This window comes from Echinococcus granulosus, assembly GCF_000524195.1.
Source record: "Echinococcus granulosus chromosome Unknown EG_S00113, whole genome shotgun sequence".
Classification (NCBI taxonomy): Eukaryota; Metazoa; Platyhelminthes; class Cestoda; order Cyclophyllidea; family Taeniidae; genus Echinococcus; species Echinococcus granulosus.
The window spans coordinates 179,706-200,621 of NW_020170493.1; the positions used below are offsets into that span (position 1 = coordinate 179,706).

The window sequence follows — 20,916 nt, forward strand, 5'->3', positions numbered from 1 at the left end:
CCTACCTCGCCTCGGATGGATAGAAGAGAGTTTGACTAAGCCAGCATAGCTCATCAAATGTGGCTGGGTTAGGTTAGAAGGTAAGCTAATAGACTTGGAGATAGGTAGATCAGAGGTGCGTAGATGCAAACGAGATAACTTCGGTCATCTTCCCAACTCACAGCTTTGAAACCAAATATTCGGTATGTGATTAAGTAAACGATTGAGCATTTTGACAACAGGGGAAGCCAAGTAGACGTGTGGCTGCTTTCGTGTTGGAGTTACCAGTACAACAGCACCCAGAGGCTAGAAGAGAGTGATGGTAGTCAATGGAGTTACCAAACAGTGAAGGGAGGGGGGTTAATAGAAACCCCAAATAAATTCCCACAAGACAAATACACAAGGCATTTCTGTGGATACAGACGAAAGGGAAGGGAATCACTAATTCACCAGAAATGAAACTGACATCCTTTTATTCAATCATTAACCGATCCTTCCACCGCTGTGTTCACTCAACTCTCCTCCTCCAGACTACCCATTGACAGATCCGTAAAAGGATCCTTTCACTGATTCACCCACTTGTTCTCTTGCCTTGAAGTTCTCCATCCATCCAGCTATACAACTATCTGCTCCAGACAGCCTTACTCATACACCAGCCTCCGAGAGCCTTAAGAGGCATCATAAGACTACATAACGATGATGGCTTAAACAGCAGGTGGACCTCATGATTGGCACGAAGGCGTACACTGAAAGGGTGGTTACGGTAGAATAGTGTAAAGCGAAAGCGCACACACAGAGGGAGAGAGAAGGAGGATGCGGAGAAAAATTCTGTCACAGATCCCTCATGCACATACCCAAGACGCATTCTTGCATTTATCCATCATCCAATTCCCCAGCTTTAGCCCTCACCTGCGTCAGAGGGGACTGCCCATATACCACGTTCCAGGAACTAGGATATGTGGAGGGGGTGGGAAGAAGGTGCAGACAGCTCTTGTGAGGATAGAAGGATGATCATAACAAAATCCACATACACACACATATATCAAGAAAGTGGGCTCATAAACTCGCCTTGTGGAAGCATCAACGAGCTCTCACCACCGATAGCGCTTTGCAGAACGCCCAAAATGAAGCCTTGAGGAGTTGAAAAGAAAGGTGTTTTAGTTTACTTCAGCCAACATTGCAGAAACAAAATTCTTTTAACCACCACAAAGTTGGTGGATAAAGTGCGATTCCAGACGGCTAGAACTAAGATTAAGGTGACGACGACGAACTGGAACGATTGAAGGTGTGTTCAAAACCTCCTGCTACTTCACAGCCAATTCAGATACACGAAAGATTCCTCCGAAATCCATGAATGATAGACTAGGGGCGTTAGTGATCGCAGAGTACGTAGCAATAACGGCTAATGGGGGTGGAAGGAGGTTACATCTATCTATATATCACCTATCCCCGATTCAGTGACTTTGTACCAAAGAGGTGAAACGATTAACCTCATGCCAACTGACATGAAGGCGACGTAGGTGTATCCACCTAACCCCACTTGCATTACCTTAAAAACAGTCTGATTTTAATCTCAATTTCCAGGTAAATTATTCATCGAAACTTTCCTGAAGCCCCGACTAATTCGCAGGTTGAAGGGGAGAGAGAAAGTAGATGGTGGCAAGTTGAGAGTAAACTTGCCTTAAACTTCCACCCATTGAGGAGGCAAATTAGCTCAGCTAGGTGGGGAAAGTGGGTTTCTCTTCCTTCCAACCGAATACTTTGGAAAGGGAGGTACATTTGACGTTCACCGACTTACGCGCTGCATGTTGCCATAGACCGGTTGATTTAAAGGCGTGAGCCGTTGCCCTCACTTCATCCCTCTCACCCTTTGCACAGTCCTCACTTCCATCTAGAAAAAGGAAGGAAAGTGCACATTCAAGTGGATCTGAAATACAGAACCGAGAAAGCATCATCAACATCAACAGCATCCACAGTTTACCTTCCTCAACCGAGCTACTATTAACCGGAGAATCAAGTTCCGTTTTCGACATCTTGTTTCTCTTGAATTTCTTCTTTCCTGATGGTTTTTTTGAGGTAGTAGTGCTGGTCACCGCCGACGATTGAGGCTCCATGGACACCTCGAGGTGTGTTTTGTTCAACAGTGAAGTGTTGGTATTACCTAAAATAAAGGAGGAACCAAAAGAGGCAGTCATCTAGTCCTTCAACACAATCATGCTGAAGCGTTCGGACAAAGTTTAATGGGCAGATAAGTAGCCAAAATGTTACTTAGAAAATTATATAAACGGACGGCGGCATGGATGGCCGAAGAATGTAAGGAGGGATGAATAAATGACGGACAGACGGAGGGTGGATGAAAGGCTAGATTTAAAGTGGGTGAAAAAGTGAAGGGACTGAGGAATAAATAGATAAAGGATGGGTGGTTGACTAATCCAACACAGCTCAGCAAGTGTGGAGGGAAGATTCTCGTGACAGGGTTATTAGACTTATTGATGGATAGATGGTCGGATGAATACGGGATGAATGGACGGATGGATAGAAGAGAGTTTGATTAAGCCAGCATAGCTCATCAAATGTGGCTGAGTTAGGTTAGAAGGTAAGCTAATAGACTTGGAGATAGGTAGATCAGAGGTGCGTGGATGAACGGATCAGCAAATGAACTGATGACCGGACAGGAAGGTGGAGTGACAGAAAATGAACAGAGAAATGGGGAAGAAAATCAATCAGAAGGCCAAGCAGGTAAGCACACCTACCATCGAGCCCATCCTCCGACTCCCCGAGGGTGGTTCCACTGTCACCGGAAGGCGAGGAACGAGATAACGGCGGCGGCGGGAGTTCAGGCTCGTCCATCTCATCCGAACTGAGACCGAAGAGACGCACCATAGTGATCGGGCAAAAGTGTTCATTCCCATAGTGATCAAGCATCTCGAACTAGGTGCAAGAGAACGAAAGAGAACGATCAAATCTCGCGATAGGACTACTTCAAGCATGGACCCCAGTGGAGGCACAAGACTCACTTTGACGTATTTGATAAGACGACCGGTTGCGGAGCCGCCAATGTGGAAGGTCTGCAAGCCCTTCACGTCCTGGCCTCGGAAAATTCCGATCTGCTCCCATTGCTTTGCCGGGTACCTGCAACACAGGGAGACATTTTTGCGACCTGATAGAATTTAAACCGAACGTGGTCCCTTGACAGGTTTATGACAGCAGAACGATTGTCAAACAATTATTTAACATTTCCAATAGCCATGAATTCGGGTTCAAACAGGAGGTGGATGCGATCAGACCCACACCTTGGCCTTTAAGCTTGACATGTGTTGTCAAAAGTCAGTGTAGTCATTCAAAAGAGGAATGTTTAAGTGCTTGAGTTAAAAAAATTTGTCGCGGATTCCCGTCACCCACCAACAAGATATTTACCACCACTCGCTCCCCTACTTTGACAAAGTGGGGAAGGTCGAAAGATTCCCAAGATGGAAGGATTGATTGAAACCCGCAGATTGATTGTTCAGTGAAGTTAAACCTCCTGTGTTAAGTGAAAATTCGCCCCCTTGATCGCCGCCTCGTTATGTGACAGATCAAAAGTGGCTTTTAACACAATCAACCGCCAGTTGTTGACGCTGTGGAGGGCCACATAAATACAATTATTCTAATTCGCCCTGCCAAAGACAATTTGGGGCAATGCGAAAGGGTAGATGGAATCGTCAGCACACGTGACAGATGTATCCCAGCGCTTCCAAAGGGAACAGCCAATCCCCGGCCATCCCACTCCTCCCACAGAAAATAAAAGTACAAAATTTAGCAAAGAGAAGCAAGTGAAAGAGGCTGACCTTCCAGAATGCAGTCGTGCCTCAGGCGGCATTACTTAATGCCTTCCACATTGTACTACCAGCTACTGCATGCATTGTAACCAAGCTTGGAATTCCGTTCGTAGCCCTTCACTTCGATTGGAAGACATCAAAATGGCAAAAGACAGGATGCAGCCGTCCACTTGGTGTCATACACCATAAAATATGCCGGACGTTCTTCCTCGTTACCTTGGTATTTCAAATTAATCCAGATCGCCTGTTCAAAGAGCATTTAGTGGTCGAGACAAGGGGTGAGTGGATCACCAATTTTCACTCCAAAAGACAAAAAAAACCCCCTTTTGATGCATCCACTCACAGTTCAGTCCTCGAAGTGATGGGTAACGTAGGTGAGGAGAATATTATGTCTTTAATTTTTCCCTTGGGTAACTTATGTTGAATAGGGGGCACGTCAGCACGACTCGAGGTGAAAGACAAAGAGAAGAAGGTCCGAAGACAGGGGGTACATCCAAAATATTCTCGCAGTGTTAACTGCGGTCTTAACAATGAGTGACAGCCCACAATATAGCGCTATCAAAGAGGACAGTACCACTTTCATAACTCTGAAGTGGGCATTAACATCCGACACCTGGACAAGAGGTTGCCTGCGAATTTCATTCGCATAAAAATGCCATCGCCGGAGGCAAAAAAGCAGAGTCCTAGCCACTTTCAATTCCCACTTCCTTCCCGACCACCTCTTCTGTGACTGGCTGATGCCGATGTCAAGAAAAGGTTACAGTCATCACTTGGAGAAAGACAGTTGATACCCCGCCCATCCTCAAGTGTGGCATAAAATTTTTCCAAGCCTAGACGTGCGGCCTGTCTTGAAGGTGCAGGATTTACCCCTCAAACTGATTCAAAAATCCTAAGTGTTTCTCAGGAAACCGACTCCAGTTACACTTAGCTGCGTTGAAAAGATAGATCTTAAGCGAAGTTCTTGTCGTTGTTGTTGTTGTTTTTGTTTTTGCCTTCAGCAAGTGAATAATTGCTTTCTGCAAACCACCACAGACACGTGAACACACCCACGCACTATTTTGATGATAAAGTGGTACCTCAGGCATTATTTCAGGTTTATCTACAAGTATTACTCTCCAGTGCTATTACTTGTGTTGAGACAACACCACACATGGTTCGCCATTATCCTCAAGGGTAAAAACTCTTCCTCAACGTGGAGGATTAAAAGGCGTTTAAAATAAGAGGAGCGGTAGGGGATGGGATAAAGAGCAACTTGGCGGTGTTTTACATTAGTCATTAAGCAAGCGCTGCCTTCTCCAATCACTCCGTAGAAAAGACGCTACAAAAGGCGTGGACAGAGGCTGTCACTGTTACCGCCAGGCGTGAAGATTACTTAGCACCATGAGGGAATCCAGTGAAAAAGCCTGTCACACATACGCACTATAAAAAACACGTTGTCTTGACCAATGCCCAAAAAAGGGCAACCGAATTGTGAATTCCTGCATCATCTCCCTCTTACTGAGGTAGGAAAATATTACGGTGTATCCAGTACTGTAGAGAGGTCGACAAAAGTTGAGAGCACTGGAGACAACAATTTCAAGACAGAACAAAATATCAGCTATGTCTAGTATTCCTCTACAGTACCTCCCATTCAGATAGGAACAAATGCATAGAGCAGTTATAAATGAACAACCACAGCATTTTTACCCAAAAAGGGGTTTAATTTTTTTTTACCCATCTTAAGAACCCAGAGGGAGTAGGACTTACCGGTCACTGACGAAGACGCGGAAGGTCTTGCAGCGCGACGAGAAGAGCTCGTAGTTGGCGATTTGAATGATGCCTAGTTGCACCGGTTCGCATGTCTCGATGATGAACCTACATTGCAGGCCAAGCAAAGGAAAAAAAATTACTTGGATATAGGTCTTAATGAAACAATGATTCGGGAACAAAATAAGGTACATATACCCCTTAGGAGCGACATCAACGACACCATCAATTTCGCATGCATCAAGAAGTGGTACTGAGTGATACTTTATGGTCATCTTTCACTCTTCCTGAATGCAATGAATAAAAAATTTCGCTAAAAATATGACCGTTGCCTAGCTGTTCTTCCGGCACGTGAGCCACCTTCTCTCTGCCGCGATGAGGGTATAAAGAACCCAACTACCCCACGGAGGTACAAAAGCATCCCCCATTTTGGCCACCACGGGAAAATAGAAAAACGAGTTATACCATTTGGGATCAGAAAGACACGATGCTGCTACTGCTCCTTTGAGCATAGTAAAGTGGTAAATCAGACAGCTGTCACTTTATGAAGCCTGAATTCACAAGCTGACCTCTGGTGAAGATTGACTAGAACCATTTGTCAAAGCACTGCACTGACTCAAAGCATTCTCCCATACCCCGTATAGTGTGGCGGCTAGCCCACCAGAAACACGACATTCACAGACTGCTACGAGCGACTACAAGGCACATTCCCTACTTACTCCTGCTGTGGGTGTTAGTGCCAAAGAAATGCCCCTTTATCGGTCTAGAGGTAAAGTCTGCTGCGAATTGAGCACCACTGGCATGTTTGAAGGAGCTACGGAAGCCGGCAAAACCCTTGACGGTTGAAATCCCTGATACAGACATCGACGAATGTGCCAAAAGCAAACAAAAGTACAGCCCATTGCTTCGTTTAAAAATCGTGTTTTCGTGGTGTTACAAAATCTACCAGTGATACAATTTGCGCTGTCCTTTTTCGATTTATGAACACTTGCGTATAAAAAAGCAAAATTTGCCACATAACAAACATCTCACCAATTATACAGGTCCATGAATTCAAAAACCCCATTACATGTTGAGCCCTGCCTTAAATACAAATAAAAGGGGACCGCAGAAATCATAAGTAGTGAATTTTAGGGTATAAAAGAATGAAAAATCTTGGTACACCTGCTTTAGGCACCTATCCATTTACTGCTTCTTACCAGCTTGACATACACAAGCCCAATGTTAATAAGATTTTCCTCATAATCCCTCCAAAAAGTAATTGGTACGGGCGACGGCTCAGACGCTTGTAACTAGTTCAAACGTTCGCTCGTAAGTTGAAGAACAGAAAACAATACTTTTACACTGTTTATCGTCTCCAAAGGCAGTAAATACAACATACCACTTCTCTGATGAGCAAGGCTGGTTCATATACTCATCATTATTGTCCACCAGAATCGCAGGCGCATGCTTGGCAGAGGGACTGGCTTGAAGAAGCTTAGCCCCACACTCCGACGCTGCAATATTTCGCATAACTCGAAGTTCCTGGGCAGTGTCGTGCCCGCGTTTACTAGTAGCTCCTCCATTTCCTCCATTCTCCAACACATTTGATGGGTATATAGTCTCAGAAGCGGTCGCGGAGGTGTCAGTGCCGGGAGGGGATAGGATTGAGGTGGCGGCTTCAGTGTTTGTTGTGGCGGGGGGCAGAGGGTGTATGCGTAATACCCTCGTCGTTTCGATTGGGGTGTTTCGAGAGATTGGAGTGTGTAGTGCTTCCAAGACTGTCTTTGACTGACTGACCCGAGAGTAAGCTACCAGGATCGTCGGATGAATCTGAAAGAGTTCATATTAGTGTGAAATGAGCACCAACCAAGGCGGCGTTTGTTCTGATTTTCACCAAGAACTTTGGCATGGAACTCCTGAAAGGTGGGCATGTTAGGTTGAGAAAGCTCGTTCACAACAGACTCGTCCATTGGAGGCAAAACAACCTCATCTCTGGGAGGAGACGGTTGAGATGTTAATACAACTTTTGGTGCAGAGATATCACCCAAAGCCGGTTTCCCCTCCACGATCACAGGCTTTCAAAAAGAAAGTAATAAAAAAGCAAATAAATGATAGGATTAACAGCTCGAAAGCGGCTATGAAAGATGAAATTTGCAATAGATCTTTTTATTAATTTAACAAGAGTCGATGCTGCTTTCAGATTCACGTAAAATCATATGCTACAGTACAAAAAAACAAGCATTTTCCATAAAAAAATAAGCAAAATAACATGCTTATACATACCGAAGAGGATGTTTTGTGCAACTTCAATATCTCTGGCCAATGACTCTGATCAGATAGATATAAATATCGCACACCTTCCCTCCACCTAATTTTTGTAAAAAATTGGGAACTTCTACCTTTTAACGAAAGCATTACGATCGCGAAAGGACCATGCTGGAGGTTTAATGTGGTCATCAGGTTCCCTCTGACGACCAGCAGCAGCAATCGAGCAAAAAAATGTTATGTGTAGCCAAAGGATTAAATGGAAGAACAATCTCGAAAAATAATTAAAGTGAAATTTCAAACCTGCGAAAAAACCTCATGCGCACGAAACAGCACCCAGGAGGCAACACATTCAAATAATTGTCGTCTCTCGGTCGTGGCATCATTATCATTAATATTAACAGTATAGGTGCCAAATATTGCCTTTAAAATTTTATCGTAGAGTTCTAAACAGGCAAAACACAGTTTGCTTGTTCGCCTGTTGTCAAACGAACGAGAGAATAAAAGATATAAAAGGGAAAGTTGCCAACTTTTTTCATTTGAGAGCTTAGCTGGCTTTTAATTTTTGGAAATTTAAGTGTTTACACCAAAGTGTCTTTTAGGTGACAAGCAAGGGGTTGGCCCAACTCGAGACTGTGGCAAATTTACCCACTCAGGGTAAGAATGTGCATCTTAACTTCTAGACCTCCTGCCACTACCCCCATAAAAAAGTTGGCTAAATTAGGATTTTGATAACAACTGAATAAAGCAACTGATGCCTTAAACAAGTTTTAATAAAAACTTTTTTAATCTGTCCACATCTCCCGTTTCAAGGGCGTGAAGCTCCTATCATTTGTGGTGGGAACATGAATTGCGTTTGCTCCCTCTCGCTTCGCTTCGAATCCGTTCTCATAAAGACAGCTAGGTACGCTAGTAATGGTCAAGTCATGAAAAAGTTTTCTATTTACCGATATGTAAGTTCTGGGCATTTGTTTTTCTGACTGACACCTGCAATCCAAACTTGCATAAATTATTTGGTGGAATCATTTCTCTACCAACTAGTTGTTTTTGTGACCTTGTACCTTAGAATCCCGACAAACCCGACCAAAAGCCCTATATGCAGACTTTTGAGATTGATACAAGTGACTGTGGTCCAATGGTTCTAGATGCTTTGATCAAAATCAAAGCAGAATGTGACCCAGCCCTCACATTCCGTCGTTCCTGCCGTGAGGGCATCTGCGGCTCCTGCGCCATGAACATCGATGGCCGTAATCATCTGGCTTGTATCTACGCTATTCCGAAGAACAATAAAATCACCAAAATTTATCCTCTTCCACACTCTTATGTCGTGAAGGACTTGGTAGTCGATATTGCGAACTTTTACTCCCAGTTCCGTTGGATTGAGCCCTACCTTAAAAAGAAGGAATTTACTGACGAACAAATCGGTGAGAAGTTCTTTTCGCAGTCCCTTAAAGATAGCAAAAAGCTCGATAACTTGCAAGCGTGCATTCTCTGCTTCTGTTGTTCGGCTGCTTGCCCCTCTTACTGGTGGAATTCGGACAAGTACCTCGGTCCGGCTACGTTGCTACACGCCTACCGTTGGATAGTGGATTCCCGAGACGATTTTACCTTTGAGCGTCTGGAGCAGCTGCAGAACAAGTGGTCTGTTTACCGTTGCCACACCATTATGAACTGTACACAAACGTGTCCAAAGGTAGCATTTTAATCCCTGCTTTAGCCCTCCATCCTGAGGTCCAAGGGCAGTGACAACTTTGTTTGCTTGTTTTATCAGGGTCTAAATCCCGGCAGGGCCATCGCTGAGATCAAGAAGATGTTGATCTACTACAGTAGCTACAAGAACAAGAAGCCCATGAACGACCGTTTGGAGAACGCCGACCCCACCTGAACTGACTCGGGCTGTTAATGGTAGCGGTTCCTGGCGTTGTGATGCATTCTCCAGACTGTTGTTCTTTTTTATCTCTTGATCCATTCACTCTTGTATTTTGGTCCCTTGAGAGCCAGTGGGTTGTTGGACTCCGTTACAAATTGATGGTGGTCTTGTCTGTTTTAAACCCGTTTTGGTTACTACCCTATTGATATAATATACAAGACCCCATTTTTTCCTTCCTCAATGGGAATATAGTGCGTATTTGCCTGGGGTGCACCCTCTATTTTGCAAGTGGAGCATTTGGTCAAACCTCATTATCGTCGACTGATCAGTCATTCTGGAGGAAACACCAGCGTTTCTACTCTGGTTGCATCACCGATAGCTGGAGGGTCCCTTAATTGACCTCTCATTTTATCGTCAACATAAAAATCCTGCCAGATCTTACGCGCAGCACCCAATAATACTTTATCTCCTGCGTCGAAAGTCGAGCTAACCCCTGAAACGAATTTCATGAAGCGCTTTACAAGACTGGCCTGACTTGTTGGTAGTCGGCGATAATCTCTATCGTAGTTAGAGAGAGGAAGGGGCCTTCCCAACAGCCTACGGGACTTCTCGTTCCCCAACCGATTAGAGCCAAAGGGCGTATACTTGTCCATTTTAGACGTAGAACCAGCCTACACATTGTGAAGTCCAAGCTCCGCTATGCATACACCACTTCTTCCTCCGAGTTGGTAAGTTTCTTAGCAGAAAAGCTCAAGGTGATGGCTATGAAACCGCATTTCACCCAAACCCATGACCGACCAAATGCACCGTCATACCATGGAGGACGTCTACTTCTTGCCCCAACTTCGTCACTACCGTGCCTCCATGATGCTGGCTCTTACTTGTTTCTTCAAGCCCTTGGTGACGATTTAACTTTTGGCTCTGATATGACCAAGACTTTTTGGTTCCTTTACCGGAGAGCCCACAGATTATTCTCGTGAAGAAAAAGGTGGAAGTCCTCGTCCCTGCGTGTATCAGAGAAAGCTGGACACCGAGGGCACTTTCTACACCGATCGAGGTGGTTCCTCATGTTGGAATCAAGATTGAGATATTAACAAGAGGATATGGAAGAAGCAGATCTTTAAAAGTCGACAGTTATCCAACACTCTTTGACGTCACGAAGAAGAGAACGCCTTCAACGACTTGTGAAAAGATCTCACAAAATGCAGCCTTGTAAGTGAACTCAACGGAATGCCAGTTTTCGCAACTCTCCGGAAGTTTTGTTTGGGCGCATTGTCTTTCGCCAAACCGGACCGCGGTGGTGAAAGCCTGCAAGCAGTAAGCCAGGACTTGACCGACGGAATTCCGTGGCTTATTGGACTTTGCATGCTTCTACTTTCCAAGAGGATAAGTCCACTGGATAAGCCGATGGAGCATTCAAGGAGTCGGGGCAAACGCTGCGCTCCTCACTGGCTCAAGCACCAGCTATTTTGGGTTAAAATCTGTAAGTTGACCTCATCAAAACAACTGCAGGTGTTATGTTCCCACAGATGGTCGGGTGAGGTCAAGGTCGAATCATCGCCTACGCCAGTACTAAGTGGGATAGGTGGGCAGTTTCACCATGGTCAAGCCCTTCAGGCATCACATGACAGTGTTTATTTAGTTAAAACTAGAAAAAAAACATTGACCGTTCATCGGTCAAGATTCTCTAACAGCATCGACTTTATCGCACTAAATGGGAAAGGAGGTGGGCAGGCTAAAGCAGATTGACTCTTCCGAGGACGTGATGAATAGCATATTTCTGTAAGAACTTAGTGAACCGTGGCGGAAGAATCGCAAAAGTAATAGCCTCGACGTGTCTCTGGATGGTCCTGAATCGCCTTCGGATGATGTGGTCCTATTACACTGGGCTCGAATTGGAGCGCTCATCCATGCATTTAGTAGTTACTCAAATCTTCATTAGGGCATTCCTTTAGTACTTCCTCACTAAATTTACCTACATTTGAGAAAAAGAGCAATCTCTACAGCTAGCCTTGAACACATTCAGAAGACTCCACCTCGCAAGGCAATTTTCCCATTTCGGATTACGACAGCGGGTGCCCATGGAGGGAGAGTAGGCGTTGGTGTAGTTGATGCCTTACCGATCACAGACAGTCTCAACCAACAGGGCTGTGAACACGAATGTCAAATATTGGGAACTCATGTAAAAATTTCTGGACCTTAAAGGCATCCGGTCGACCTCAAAGAAGGTGACAATTCAAGAGAACGGGTCGCACTTGAATTGGACGCCTCAAGTAATTTGAGCCGCAGGATAGGGATTTCTGACTAGATTGGTGCCTCCTCGTGTATAAAGTTGCAGGGCATACATTCACCAACTTTTTTACTGGATAAAGTCTTTATTTCCGACCCCTGGGAATGAGGGTACTGGGTTATATCGCCCTCCCAATCGCTGAAGCGTGGAATCACAAGGCACGAGAGCACGTGTCACGATTGAAGGGCGACATATGGCCAGCTTTCAACCTTGTGAGTAAACATTTAGGGTTTATTGTGTTGCAGAAGAAGTGGATATTGCAATAAATACTGTAGGTACCCTTTCGAGTAGTACAAACCTATTCACCAACAAATTACTTGAGGTACCGTAACTCATTCTGCCGGCAACTAATCAGGAACGCATTTAAAGACAATTCGACGGTCTGAATACGAAGAGGAGCTGATCAAGTTAACAGGAGAGGACAATCAAGTATAACAAGCCAAGACCTAATGCCTGATGGTGGTCAAAAGAACACGGAAGCTGTGTGGCACATGACTACTCCAGTACACCTGTTAGGGAAGAGGTGAAGGTGTTGGAGAAGCCTCGTGACTGAGAGAGCACAACTACGTGTCCATTGCCCATAAAACTTGGCCACCTCTCTGATCCGTGCGACATCAAGCTTTCATATCGAAGGATTAGAATCCCACGGCGGATGTGAGGGAGTGTGGAAATTCCGAAATATTCATTTGTCATTTTTTCCATCAAACTGGTAGAATTACATATTACTGCCTATTCCTTATTCCACGTCTGCACTCACGATTTGTATCGGTAAATATTATTTGTGAAACTAGAAATACAATGTCGTGTTTAACAAGCTGAAGAATGTCTGTCCGAGAATGCATGTCTTGTGGACTATTGTTATTGTTGAACTGCGGGCACACTAAAGTCTTATTAAAAGTTATGCTGTAACACCCTGAGTCAAAAGAAGTCATGGTACGCGAACAGAAAACATACTGCCGACGATAAGAGGGGGTGGTCATATGTCGAGCAGGCCGTGCCGCCAAGCAAAGGTGCAACGGCCGAGTCTGAAGAGTTCGTGTAGTCAAAAGGAGATATTAACTAAACAATCAAAGTATCAAAGTACTTCCGGTCTGGGTCATGTTTCTTCACATTTACTAGTCCTCGCCCCAAATTTATGTGTACAAGGAAAACATTTTCCAAGTGAGTTTCTGGCTTATTAGGACTTTGGGGAGGGTTCGCGACATTGCCTGGTCTTGTGTTCAAATTTGTGCACAAATGTGGTTGTATAAATAGCCATTGCCTAAAGTAAAATTTATTAGATTCAGGGAGGTGCCGTAATTTACCAGTTTTCTTCCATAAAAAACAATCCAAAGCAAAACTTGTTGCTAAAAGTAGCCTAAAATGAATAAAATAAGTTTAAAATTGTTAGTTTTTATTTGGCTGAGTATAAATTGAGTTCTTGTAGTCCATTATATGATACAGCAAAAAAGGATAGAAAACACCCAAGTGTCAAGTAAAATCATTGCATGATTTCTTTTGTTTTGGTTTCACCTTTCAAGCGGAATAGGGGTGCTAAATTTTTAAACACATCCTAAAGACTTGTTTGAATCCATTGTGGTGTCGGGGCGAAGTTGCTTTCATTTTCGCCAGGAGAATGAATTCCGTTCTCTGCCTTTCGACCCGCTCCGCATGTATCCTCGGACAGACAGCCAGGTACGCCAGTACCGGTCCTGTCATGAAGAAGTTCTCTATTTACCGTTACGTAAGTCCCTAGCATCCGTAATTCGGACTGGTATTTTCTTTCTGGGTATGCTTAGTAAGTGGTGGAACCTTTGCTCTGTCGTTGCTCTTGGTATTTCGAGGTTTTATATTGTTTCTCACTGAATTTTAGAATCCCGACAAGCCTGACCAGAAGCCGTACATGCAGACCTTCGAAGTCGATACGAGTGATTGTGGTCCAATGATGCTTGACGCTCTAATCAAAATCAAATCCGATCAGGACCCCACCCTAACTTTCCGTCGTTCCTGCCGTGAGGGTATCTGCGGTTCCTGCTCAATGAACATCAATGGTCGTAACCGTCTGGCCTGTCTCTGCGCTATTCCCAAAGATAATAAAGTCACCAAAATCTACCCTCTCCCACACATGTACGTAGTGAAGGACTTGGTACCCGATATGGCAAACTTCTACGCTCAGTACCGCTGGATCGAACCCTACCTGAAGAAGAAGGAATTCAGTGAAGAACAAGTCGGTGAGAAGGTCTTCATGCAGTCCATCAAGGATCGGGAAAAGATAGATGGATTGTACGAGTGCATTCTCTGTCTCTGTTGTTCCGCTTCGTGTCCCTCCTACTGGTGGAACTCTGACAAGTATCTCGGTCCTGCGGTGCTACAACAAGCCTATCGTTGGATGATTGATTCTCGCGATGACTATACCTTTGACCGTTTGGAGCAGATGCAGAATAAGTGGTCCACTTACCGTTGCCATACCATCATGAACTGTACTGAGACATGTCCAAAGGTAGGCTTTTGGTCCTGTTTATAGCGTTCCATCTGAAAGCTCTGGGTGAGTGACAGCCTCGGTAATTTTTTTTCATCAGGGTTTGAACCCCGGTAAGGCTATCGGTGAGATCAAGAAGATGCTGATCCACTACAATAGCTACAAGAACAAGAAACCTATGAACGAACGTTTGGAGAACTCGGTCCCCTTCTGAACCGGTTCGAAGTGACGATTGCGGCGTCCTGATGCATTGTTAAAGACTCCTTACCATTGACTGGTGTTAGTTGTCACTTTCTGTCTGCATTCACACCTAACACTCTTGCCCCATTTTTGAATCGCATAATCCATCCGGTTTTGTGTCTTAGCTTATGAAGGGCAATAGATAGTTTAATGCTTCCGGATTTTCCCATTCTTCTCTGCGCTTGCGTCGATGTTCGCTACTACATGGCTGTCGTTTTATATGGACTGGTGCATCTCATACTGATGGGCAGGACAAGGCCGTAGAAGTTTATGCAGGGTCTTTATTTACACGTTTGATGTGCCTCTCTCTGAGTCTACTCATCATTAAAAACAATCCTGGTCCCACTCGGGAGAGCTTTTGTCCTGAGGGAATGGAGTGCCTTTTGTTCTCGCTTGGCTGCCCACGAGGGATGCAGCGGAGCCTCGGGTGTGCCCGGGGCTCTCCGCCTCGGAACTGGGCCATGGCGGTTGTAGGGGTTACCGCGGCCGCGCCTAAAGGTGTGGTGGTGTCGCTGCTGGGTCGTCCCTCTGTGGGTAGCGTCGCCTTCGGGCTTGGCTCTCCTTTCTCGAAGCTGGAATGGAGAAATAACTTGTTTACAACCTTATGCCAATGCGTCCTATCGGAGAGTGGCGATTGGTGACTGTCGCCTGGCAACCATCTGCGCGCGCTTCAGCCGCGTTCAGGAGTAGGGAGCTACGTGAGTCCATTGCCTCCTGGATGGCGTTGGATTGCTTCATCAGCGCACCAGCACTAAGTGGTATGCACAAAGGCCATCAGAAAAAGGAGAAAATTGTTGATCAACTGCTTTTCAAGCTTCGCCTATGGCAGCTGTCGTTCGCTTTCAACACCAGCACAGAGAGTTCATGGCAGAAGGTGAGGCGTTACATCCGTTTCCTGCATCACATAGACGATAAAAGGCTGTGTAGGTCACTAAACTGACTCGAAAACGCAGTTTGGGAGTCTTACGACCTCGGATCAAACTATCGAGGTCAACATTATTCCTAGTCAGGGTCAATTTAAAACACTTCCAAAGGAATTTGGAAATAACAGGGGAATTGGTTGAATTGTGGTGAATACTGGTACTGGAGGGCCTCTGTTCCTCCATCATCAAGACAACAAGCAACAAAAAGGGTGGTTGAGCTCACCTCCTTTTTCATCTCGACGTCGTCTCGACCAAGAATGTCATCCCCATCCTCCTGGTTGAAGCCATCTTCGGCGACCTGTTCAACGATGATCTCGTGGATCACATCGTTGGCATCGGCCTTCTGTGAAAGGAGGCAAGGTGAGGTGGATCAAGCAGGTGTTTACACAGTAGACGTGGGATCTGGAACTTCATCGACAGAGAGCTGAATGGGTCGTCTAAAGTGAGCCTTTTTATCATTTGTACATCCACCCTCTGCCTGCCACAGTGAGGCGCCAAGTTTGACTTAATCCGTTCATGTTTTTACCAAAAATTGACGATCCACTTCCAAAAAGTAAAGAGTTGAATAGAATCCCACTTTTTTTTCTCATTTTTTAAGCAAACATTCTTTTTTGAACGAAAAAAAAAACCCGCATGAACCAGTGCATCAGAGCACCTGACGGTCTGCCACACACAGGGCCGTGACAACGAACCGACCTCGCAGGACAGCACATCACACCAACAAGCGACCTGGTGGTTAAACTGATAAACCGCGGTTTTTTGCTTGAGAAAAAAACTTTGTAAATTGACACAACTTCGTTACTTCCGCACGCGGTGAATGCGTGAGAGAGTGAATTTCATAATTAAAGAGTTCACGGTTGCAACCGGACCTCTCGCCCCGCGAGAAAACCGTGGAGATTAGCTCGGCGAACGAATGCACAACCTCGTCATCGTCCACCATCGTGGCAACAAGGTTCAACGAATGCCGATGCAAAATATTTCTTGGTAAAAATTTTTCATGCAGAGATCACGAACCTAGACTTTGAACTCGTCTCTAATCACCACCTTTGGCTGTAGGCCCTCCAGAGAACTCCACTAATCCGTTGAATTCGGACAAGTTTTACTTCTTCACAGACGAGGCGTTAGCCCGATTCCACAAGTACTCGGTCGCCTACCTCTTCACCAGTAAAAGTGGAGCAGTTAGACCTAAACACGATCACCCTGGAGTGGTGTAACTACTCCAACCACTACCAGCCCGAGTAGTCCGGTTGTTGCTAACACCTTTTAGTGCCCTCGGAGCAGGAGCATCCGATTTGCCTTTTGCGCCTCGATAAAACGGGTAGAGGGGATAGGTCGTGCATTTGCGACGCCAAATTTAGGCACAGAAAGAAGTTTGATGTCACCACAAACCCATGGCGCTGGAGGAAAATGCCTGAATGACCCCACTCCACGTGACACGGTCTGGATGCGCGGGTGAATGACGAAAAAATCTCGTTGCATCAACACTGACGCAAAAAGGCATGTGATTGTTGTTTTGCTGGTAATAAAGTGAACTCGCTGTCGGTATTCGCTTGGAAAAAATGAATCGCTGAGAGACGTTTAAATGAGCACCATAGAGCTTAACCTGAACCTAACCAGGATTGCCAAATTATATTATTTAAAAGCGCAATTAATTAATAGAAAAATGCGAATCAGCGACTAAAGTGCCAGACTTATGTCCAATAGGTGCACCAAATACTACTTGTGCGGAAATAAGTATATGACACGATTCATATATAGTAATCAGGAAAAGCAAAATTCCAGACTCGTAACTAAGTTCAGACAAAAAAATTGTGCATAGGTGATAAGCGAACTGGGATTTCGACCAGCAAAACTTGTATACCCGTGCTTCTATTGATATGCTATTAAGAAATTAAGTATAAATAATTGGGCGTAAATAAGATGTAAATAAAGTTCTACAGCAACGCTTCCACGACGAATCGATATTAGATCAGTGCAAATAACTTACAGAATTTAAGGGTGAAGTCATAGCTTCCTGACCTTCCGTCTTGTGCTTTTGCTTTCGAGGCAAATCGCGGGGTCCAAGTGTTTCCTTCTCCGTCTAGAAAGTGCAAAAGCATGTTAAGGCATCAATAAACATCGTTTTTTGGTAAACAAATGTAAATGTAATGCTCTAACTCAGGGATTTGATAGCGAAAGAATTTTACCACTGCCAAGACACCAGTAAATAGCGCGAAAGAGGTGCTACTGATAAATTAATAAGTGGACCACCCGATTTATTAAGCACTTTCTCCGCACGCAATTTGACGCGGTACCAGCTGTCCTTAGATCGCCATCTGACACACACACTTTACCGAATATAAAGCTGCCACAGACCGCAAAATGGGCAGGTTTACGCCTCACGCCGAAATTCTCCAAAGCCTATTCTAAAACTGGTCTTCTTCAAGACCCTCGGTGGTGGATGTAGCGGAGTGGACATTTTGAGGGCTCCATACACTTCACACTAGTAAAAATGTTTGCGACTATGAATCCACTCGATAGTGACCACATTTTCGTGCCGGGATCGCATGCTGAAAAAGGTTCACTTCTGCTTCTGATGCATATCTTATCCGTACCATCTCTGGTGCAGGACAAACGTTTTCCGCCCAACTGTAAGGGCAGCCGAGAGGAAGATCGAATCCCACTTTTCCTCCCCCAATTATAACCGAAACAAAGAATATGCAAAGTCTTCGATGCAAAAAACAAGCAACTCAATCGGCTTACAGATTTTGAAGTCGTAACAACCTCCACCTTTTGTTTTTCCATCTTTTTCACCTTATGATCCCTACCCTTTGTTGAAGCAGCCAAATTCATTGCTCCATCTGCCTGCAGCATTGAACCATCTCCAGTCCCAGCTTTCATGGCTCCAACCAGAAGTTTACTATCTCCATTACCACCACCAGGCACCAGGTATTCATCAATATCCTCACCGCTGTCCATCTTAGCAATCAGCTCGCCGATAAAAGCCTTCATTTCGGGGTTATCGTACTGAATACTGTGGGCATCCTCCGCCTTGCTATAATCCCCAATCTCCAATTTTTTGCCTTCTTCTTCTGCTTCTTCACGCAAAAGTCGCCTCTGGGCTGCTATCAACTTCCGGTCATTTTCCTCCTTAAAGGCTTTAAACCTAAAGTGAAAATATTAATGCTTACAAGCTATAGCGAAAACTCTCGAGACTTTTAAACAACCTGGTAAAATAAAACACTAAATTTACCAGACACCAGGACCAAGTCAATGGAAGGAAGGGGGAATAATGTGGGCATAAGAAGCCTAGGGTTCAACTCGTTAAATACTGAAGAGAGCGCACAACGTCGACATCCACTCAAGCAGTGCTAAAGTAAGGCAAACTTTGCGTGCTTTAGGAACTGCTGCAATAAACCATCCTCAATACGCAACAAAGGCAAAGTACTATTTCAATATAAAACAGACAAAGTAAGGCTGATAACTAAAGACACGTTAAAGTCAATAGAAAAATATATTTTAACTGATTAAACGCACTGCTTAATGCTAGAGGCAGTTTGATTGTCCATGATATCTTTCTGTTCGACCAAAGGGAAAGGGAGATCGCCTTTTCGGCGTTTCTTAGTCTTTCTTTTCTGCTCCGGCGTTTTCCACTTTCCCGAGGTGTTTTTGTACAACAGGTATTGCACCAGAGTTGGCCAATCACTGTGTTTCGTACGGAAGTTGCTTACGAACTCAGCAATTTCGGGTCGAGCGGCAAGGCGAATGACTATGCGATCCTGTTTCGTCAAACCTTCTCCTCCTTTTTCTAGCTATAAACACAAGGGACCTACATGAGTGTTTTGTTCACTAAGCACAAACTGTTTCACAAAAGCGAATACACTTGCCAGATCGTGAGGATTTGCGTTCGCCAAAACTAGCTTGCATAATTTAATGTCGTTTAACGCTTTCAAAAGCCGAATTTCTGCTAGTTTGTTGACAATTTTACGACCTAAGCGTTTTCCTTTATTCTCAGGTGCCTTGGATTGCTTCAATTTTTGTCGTTTTATGCAAGATGCCAGCTCACGGAGAACTAAAACTCTTGCTTTCTTAATAAGTGGCCGCATAGCCAACACAACATTGTTTAATTGGACAACGTCAACTGACAGTTCCTCATCTTCTTCGTCAATTCCATATGTCAGCGGCATCAGAAACCCGCAGCTAGTGACTAGACAGATCTAATTATAATGGGCTGGACGGCACATACGCAAGGTCATTATTACCAACATCGCTAAGACGAAGGCATCATTCCATTCGTGCATGAATTGAACAATAGGTAGACCTTGTTTGTAGCGAACCGTAATAGTAGAGCTAAAATGCTGCTAAAATTTGTATAAGGTTAGCTTAATGCAAACACTGTGCAACTGGCCCAGTCAGGATATCATGACGCAACGTGGTAGTGCAATTTGTTGAGATTGATGTCCCCCTTTGATTAACTGCACAGGTAGCTAAAATATTAATCGAATACAAGCTTGCATAGTGTTACTGATTTTTGTTCCTTTGGAAAGAAATAGGGTTCACTTAGTACTCCTTGTGCAAAATATTTGCCTTTTATGGTTCCCCTAGAATCTTCTCACAACATCTTACAACTGTTACTCTTTGTTTAATGAAACTTTTGGAACTTTTGTAGCACTTTTTAATTTTGTATTCTCTCTTGTCGACAATGCTTGCCTTGCTTATTTGACAATGGGAGTGACACCTGTATCATCAATTGGGTTTCCTTAGACCCGAAAATCGATACAGTGCTTTATTGGAATCTCTGATACTTACATGACCTTATTACTGGGTTGAGACACACTGCTTTCTTCCTGCATCAACAACTTTTAGCCACAAAGGCTTGTTTGCCATGTCTGATAAAGAACTATGCCACCCTCATCCCACTGCTACTGGCGTCGAAAAAGTTTGCGTCAAAAGTGGGCCAAAAGACTAGGCAACTTGGAACACTGTCAGTTGTGTTTGAGAAATATGTGATATCAATGGCCTTCCACTTCATAATTTTATTAGCTAAATTAGCGAAAGGGTTCCAGATACACTTTACATTTCCAAAATGGGAGGGGGACACCACGGTAATTATTCCAAAAGGTGCCTTGATGTAGCGACCCAAGACCTCTCCGAAGACCAAAATAGGACATACAGCTAAGGCAGTTTATGCGTAGTCAACCTAGAGGAGAGCTCATAGGCTAAAAGTGCGGCCCCTAGGCCGGGTCGGTCGGTCGGTCGGCTGGCCGGAGGAGGTACAAGCGCGGAGACACTGAGTTGCCCCTATACCAAAACCAAGCGGTACACTAACAACTAGCGCATACAATTTAGACAATAAAGGAGAAAGC

At 44.5% G+C, this 20,916-nt stretch overlaps 4 protein-coding genes across 4 annotated transcripts in view; 2 read left to right on the forward strand and 2 right to left on the reverse strand. All coding sequences in view use genetic code 11, as the record gives it.

Moving 5' to 3' along the window:
- Nucleotides 1-7,434, reverse strand: part of EGR_08637 (hypothetical protein) — a gene marked incomplete at both ends in the record, with an annotated part of 9,494 nt that extends 2,060 nt beyond the window's left edge. Inside the window, 7 exons of the mRNA XM_024497886.1 lie at nucleotides 1,778-1,870; nucleotides 1,961-2,140; nucleotides 2,733-2,904; nucleotides 2,997-3,111; nucleotides 5,544-5,651; nucleotides 6,925-7,355; nucleotides 7,393-7,434. Coding sequence (XP_024347711.1) covers nucleotides 1,778-1,870; nucleotides 1,961-2,140; nucleotides 2,733-2,904; nucleotides 2,997-3,111; nucleotides 5,544-5,651; nucleotides 6,925-7,355; nucleotides 7,393-7,434 — 1,141 coding nt within the window. The remainder of the gene's footprint in view (nucleotides 1-1,777; nucleotides 1,871-1,960; nucleotides 2,141-2,732; nucleotides 2,905-2,996; nucleotides 3,112-5,543; nucleotides 5,652-6,924; nucleotides 7,356-7,392) is intronic.
- A 1,201-nt stretch (nucleotides 7,435-8,635) lies between these two features.
- EGR_08638 (Succinate dehydrogenase [ubiquinone] iron-sulfur subunit) lies at nucleotides 8,636-9,675 on the forward strand (the record flags this gene model as incomplete). The annotated part of the gene is made up of 3 exons (XM_024497887.1): nucleotides 8,636-8,743; nucleotides 8,857-9,483; nucleotides 9,562-9,675. The coding sequence occupies 3 exons, from the start codon at nucleotides 8,636-8,638 to the stop codon at nucleotides 9,673-9,675; spliced, it is 849 nt and encodes a 282-aa protein (XP_024347712.1).
- A 3,890-nt stretch (nucleotides 9,676-13,565) lies between these two features.
- Nucleotides 13,566-14,622, forward strand: EGR_08639 (Succinate dehydrogenase [ubiquinone] iron-sulfur subunit; the record flags this gene model as incomplete). Its single annotated transcript, XM_024497888.1, has 3 exons — nucleotides 13,566-13,673; nucleotides 13,803-14,429; nucleotides 14,509-14,622. The coding sequence occupies 3 exons, from the start codon at nucleotides 13,566-13,568 to the stop codon at nucleotides 14,620-14,622; spliced, it is 849 nt and encodes a 282-aa protein (XP_024347713.1).
- A 340-nt stretch (nucleotides 14,623-14,962) lies between these two features.
- Nucleotides 14,963-19,737, reverse strand: EGR_08640 (vasodilator-stimulated phosphoprotein/sprouty protein; the record flags this gene model as incomplete). The annotated part of the gene is made up of 6 exons (XM_024497889.1): nucleotides 14,963-15,220; nucleotides 15,795-15,914; nucleotides 17,559-17,651; nucleotides 18,314-18,716; nucleotides 19,088-19,362; nucleotides 19,432-19,737. The coding sequence occupies 6 exons, from the start codon at nucleotides 19,735-19,737 to the stop codon at nucleotides 14,963-14,965; spliced, it is 1,455 nt and encodes a 484-aa protein (XP_024347714.1).
- Nucleotides 19,738-20,916: the final 1,179 nt, after the last annotated feature.